The 3,291-nt window shown below is 39.5% G+C and overlaps 1 protein-coding gene across 1 annotated transcript; it reads left to right on the top strand.

Moving 5' to 3' along the window:
* Positions 1-424: 424 nt before the first annotated feature.
* LOC140983930 (uncharacterized) lies at positions 425-1,604 on the top strand. Its single transcript, XM_073451083.1, has 2 exons — positions 425-601; positions 759-1,604. Exons 1-2 carry the CDS (start codon positions 425-427, stop codon positions 1,602-1,604), a joined length of 1,023 nt encoding a protein of 340 aa, XP_073307184.1.
* Positions 1,605-3,291: the final 1,687 nt, after the last annotated feature.

Below are 3,291 nucleotides of genomic sequence, written 5' to 3' on the forward strand. Positions count from 1 at the left end.
CACATTAACAACACCAACAAATTAATTAATTTCAAAAAATCTTAAAAATTGATAACAATAAAAAATATTGTTCAATTTAAATTTAATGTATATTCATATAATAATAATAATAATAACAACAGTAACAACAAAAATGACGATGATGGTAAAGCACACAATATTTACATGATCGCACCATCGTTTAACCAATACATGGTGATTGCTTGTAGAAAGTTAAGGCCTGATTTTTTTTTAATATTATTTTAAAAATTTAAATAAAACACAGTCTCGAATTTGTTATAAATAGGTAGACTACTTATAATTCATTTGATATTAATGGCTAAGTTTGAGATAAAGTTGTATGTTCGAAATTCAATTAGAACAAATCCCGATAAAAAAAATTGTTAAATATAACATGATCTTGGATGTTTGTTTATATGTAACAATGGAATTGACGGGGACTTTGTTGCATGATTATGACATGGGAACACAGAAACATACTAGCCCTATCAAGAAAAAGATGAAGACTGGGGTTGAAATAATGGGCACAGCCGATCACCATGAATTTGATAATTTGGAATACTCGGGGGCTTGGGAACCCCTGAGCATTCCGGGAACTGGGGCGACTTGTCGCCGAAAAGAGACCTAATATCTTGTTTTTGAATGAGACAAAAATTAGAGAGGTTAATTACAAATGGTGGACATATAAGCTGGGATTTGCAGGAAGTTTTATGGTAGATTGTAGAGAAAGAAGTGGAAGACTTGCAATCTTCTGGCAGGACTCTGTTAAGGTGTCTATCCAGTCCTATTCGAATGGACATATTGATTGTATAGTTCATGACTCTGAGCAAGACTGGAGATTCACCGGTTTTTATGGCAATCCCGAAGTTCATATGCGTCATTTTTCTTGGGAACTACTACATCGTCTAAAGGATATGGCAGAGCTCAAGGAAATACCTTGGTTAATAGGAGGGGACTTCAATGAAATCTGCTATGATAGTGAAAAATTGGGCGGAAATAGAAGAGCTCCAAGACAAATGCAGGCTTTCCGAGAAGTTCTAGAACTGTGTGAACTCCAGGATCTGCATTGTTCGGGTGAGTTTTTTACGTGGGTAAACCGTAGGGATTCTGCTAACATAATCTTTGAGAGGCTTGACCGGTTTGTTGGGAATATGAAGTGGCGTCTCCATTTTCCAGTGGCTCGTGTGACTTCTTTGGAATTTTATCATTCCGACCACAGACCACTTTGTCTGCAGTTATATAGTGATCAGTTGCAAGACCGAATTAGAAGAGCTAACCTTCATTTGTCCTTTCGGTTCGAAAAAGGATGGTTATTGGAAGAAGGATGTAGGGAGGTGATTGAGCATGGCTGGGGTTCCAGTGATATTGGTTCATCAATTTTGCAACGTATTAATTCCTGCAAAAATGATCTGCTTCACTGGGACTCTAGCAGGCTTCGAAGAATTCCTAAGCGACTTAAATCAAAACGAGATCACCTGAATACCATAAAAACAAGTACACAGTGGCATGATAATATCTCCCAGATCAACATGCTTGAAATAGAGATAGAGAACCTCGCAACTCAAGAAGAGATGTATTGGAGGCAACAGAGTCGAATTTCCTAGCTTAAAGATGGGGATCGTAATACAAGGTACTTTCATTCTAAAGCCTCCCATCGTCGTATGCAGAACACTATATCTGGCCTGGTCTCAAGTCATGGGGATTGGTTAACAGATAATAGAGGCTTATCGACAATTGTACTGGAATACTTTGAATCTTTATTCACAACATCCAATCCATCTGAGGTTGACATTGGACGAGTATTAGAAACAGTCGAACCAAAAGTAGAAGTACAGATGAATCAGACACTTTGTGCGCCTTTCACAGCAACAGAAATCAGAAGGGCTCTCTTTGATATGCATCCGGATAAAGTCCCGGGACCGGATGGGCTGTCTACCCTGTTTTATCAGAAGTTTTGGGATGTAATCGGTATTGATGTTACAAAGGCGGTACTACAGGTGCTTAATGAGGGGGCCTCTCCTGAGGCGTGGAATGACACTCTTGTCACGCTAATACCCAAAATAAAAGATCCTATGCTTCTCAAGGACTTCCGACCGATCAGCCTCTGTAATGTATGTTATAAAATAGTTTCTCGATCTCTTAGAAATCGATTCAAGCCAGTTCTATCGAGGATTATTGAGGCTTCCCAGAGTGCCTTTATTCCGGGACGTTTAATTACAGACAATATTATAGTGGGGTTCGAGATACTGCACTGATTGAGGAACAGAAAATCCGGTAGATCTGGTTATGCTGCCCTGAAGATTGATATGAGTAAAGCCTATGATCGAGTGGAATGGGATTTCTTACAGCTAATGATGATGCGATTGGGATTTGACCAGGAATGGATTGGGAAGGTGATGAATTGTGTTAAATCTGTTTCGTACTATTTTAGAGTTAATGAGGAAGTGGTCGGCCCGATTAAACCAAGCCGTGGTTTGCACCAGAGAGACTCGCTTTCACCATACCTCTTTGTTCTGTGTGCACATGGTCTCTCCTCTCTTTTTAATGCATATGAATGCAGAGGCTTTTTTCGAGGAGTGAAGATTGCATCTACTAGCCCATCAGTGTCACACTTGTTCTTTGCAGATGACAGCCCGGTGTTCTTTAAAGCGACTATGGAAGATGGGGCAAGGGTGAAGGAATGTATGTCTTGTTATGAGAAAGTATCCGATCAACTCATCAATTATGATAAGTCAGCCTTATCCTTTAGTCCGAATACTCATCTTTTGCTGATGGATACGATAAAGAGTATCCTGACTATTCCTGTAGTGCACCAACATGATCTCTATTTGAGCTTACCTACAGTGTCATTGAAGAGTAAGATGTTAAAATTTAAGTATCTGGTGGACAGAGTGATGAAAAGAATACAAGGATGGGGTAATAAATGGTTCTCTACATGCGGTAAAGAAGTGTTGAACAAATCAATACTTCAAACAGTACCTGCATTTGCTATGTCTTGCTTTAAATTACCAACCGGGGTTTGTGATGATATTGAACGTGAATGTGCGAATTTCTGGTGGGGAGTTGAGAACGGAAAAAAGAGAATGCACTGGCAATCTTTGGAATTTTTATGCCAATCAAAAGGCAGGGGTGGTCTTGGATTCAGAAAGTTGACTGAATTTAATAGAGCCCTCTTAGCTAAACAGCTATGGCGCCTCATACGATATCCTGACTCTTTAGTCAGTCGTGTTCTTAAGGGTAGATATTTCCGGCATGGGTCAGTGCTGGAAGCGGGCTTGGGTAATAACCCAT

The sequence above is a fragment of the Primulina huaijiensis genome, chromosome 9 (genome assembly GCF_012295235.1).
Source record: "Primulina huaijiensis isolate GDHJ02 chromosome 9, ASM1229523v2, whole genome shotgun sequence".
NCBI classification, from domain to species: Eukaryota; Viridiplantae; Streptophyta; class Magnoliopsida; order Lamiales; family Gesneriaceae; genus Primulina; species Primulina huaijiensis.

What these genes read in the sequence shown, in the direction of transcription:
- LOC140983930 (XM_073451083.1), top strand. Translation starts at nt 425, where the DNA reads ATGGAATTGACGGGGACTTTGTTGCATGATTATGACATGGGAACACAG. An exon ending in TGAGCATTCCGGGAACTGGG is followed by an intron (nt 602 to 758) that starts GCGACTTGTCGC and finishes ATCTTCTGGCAG; the next exon opens with GACTCTGTTAAGGTGTCTAT.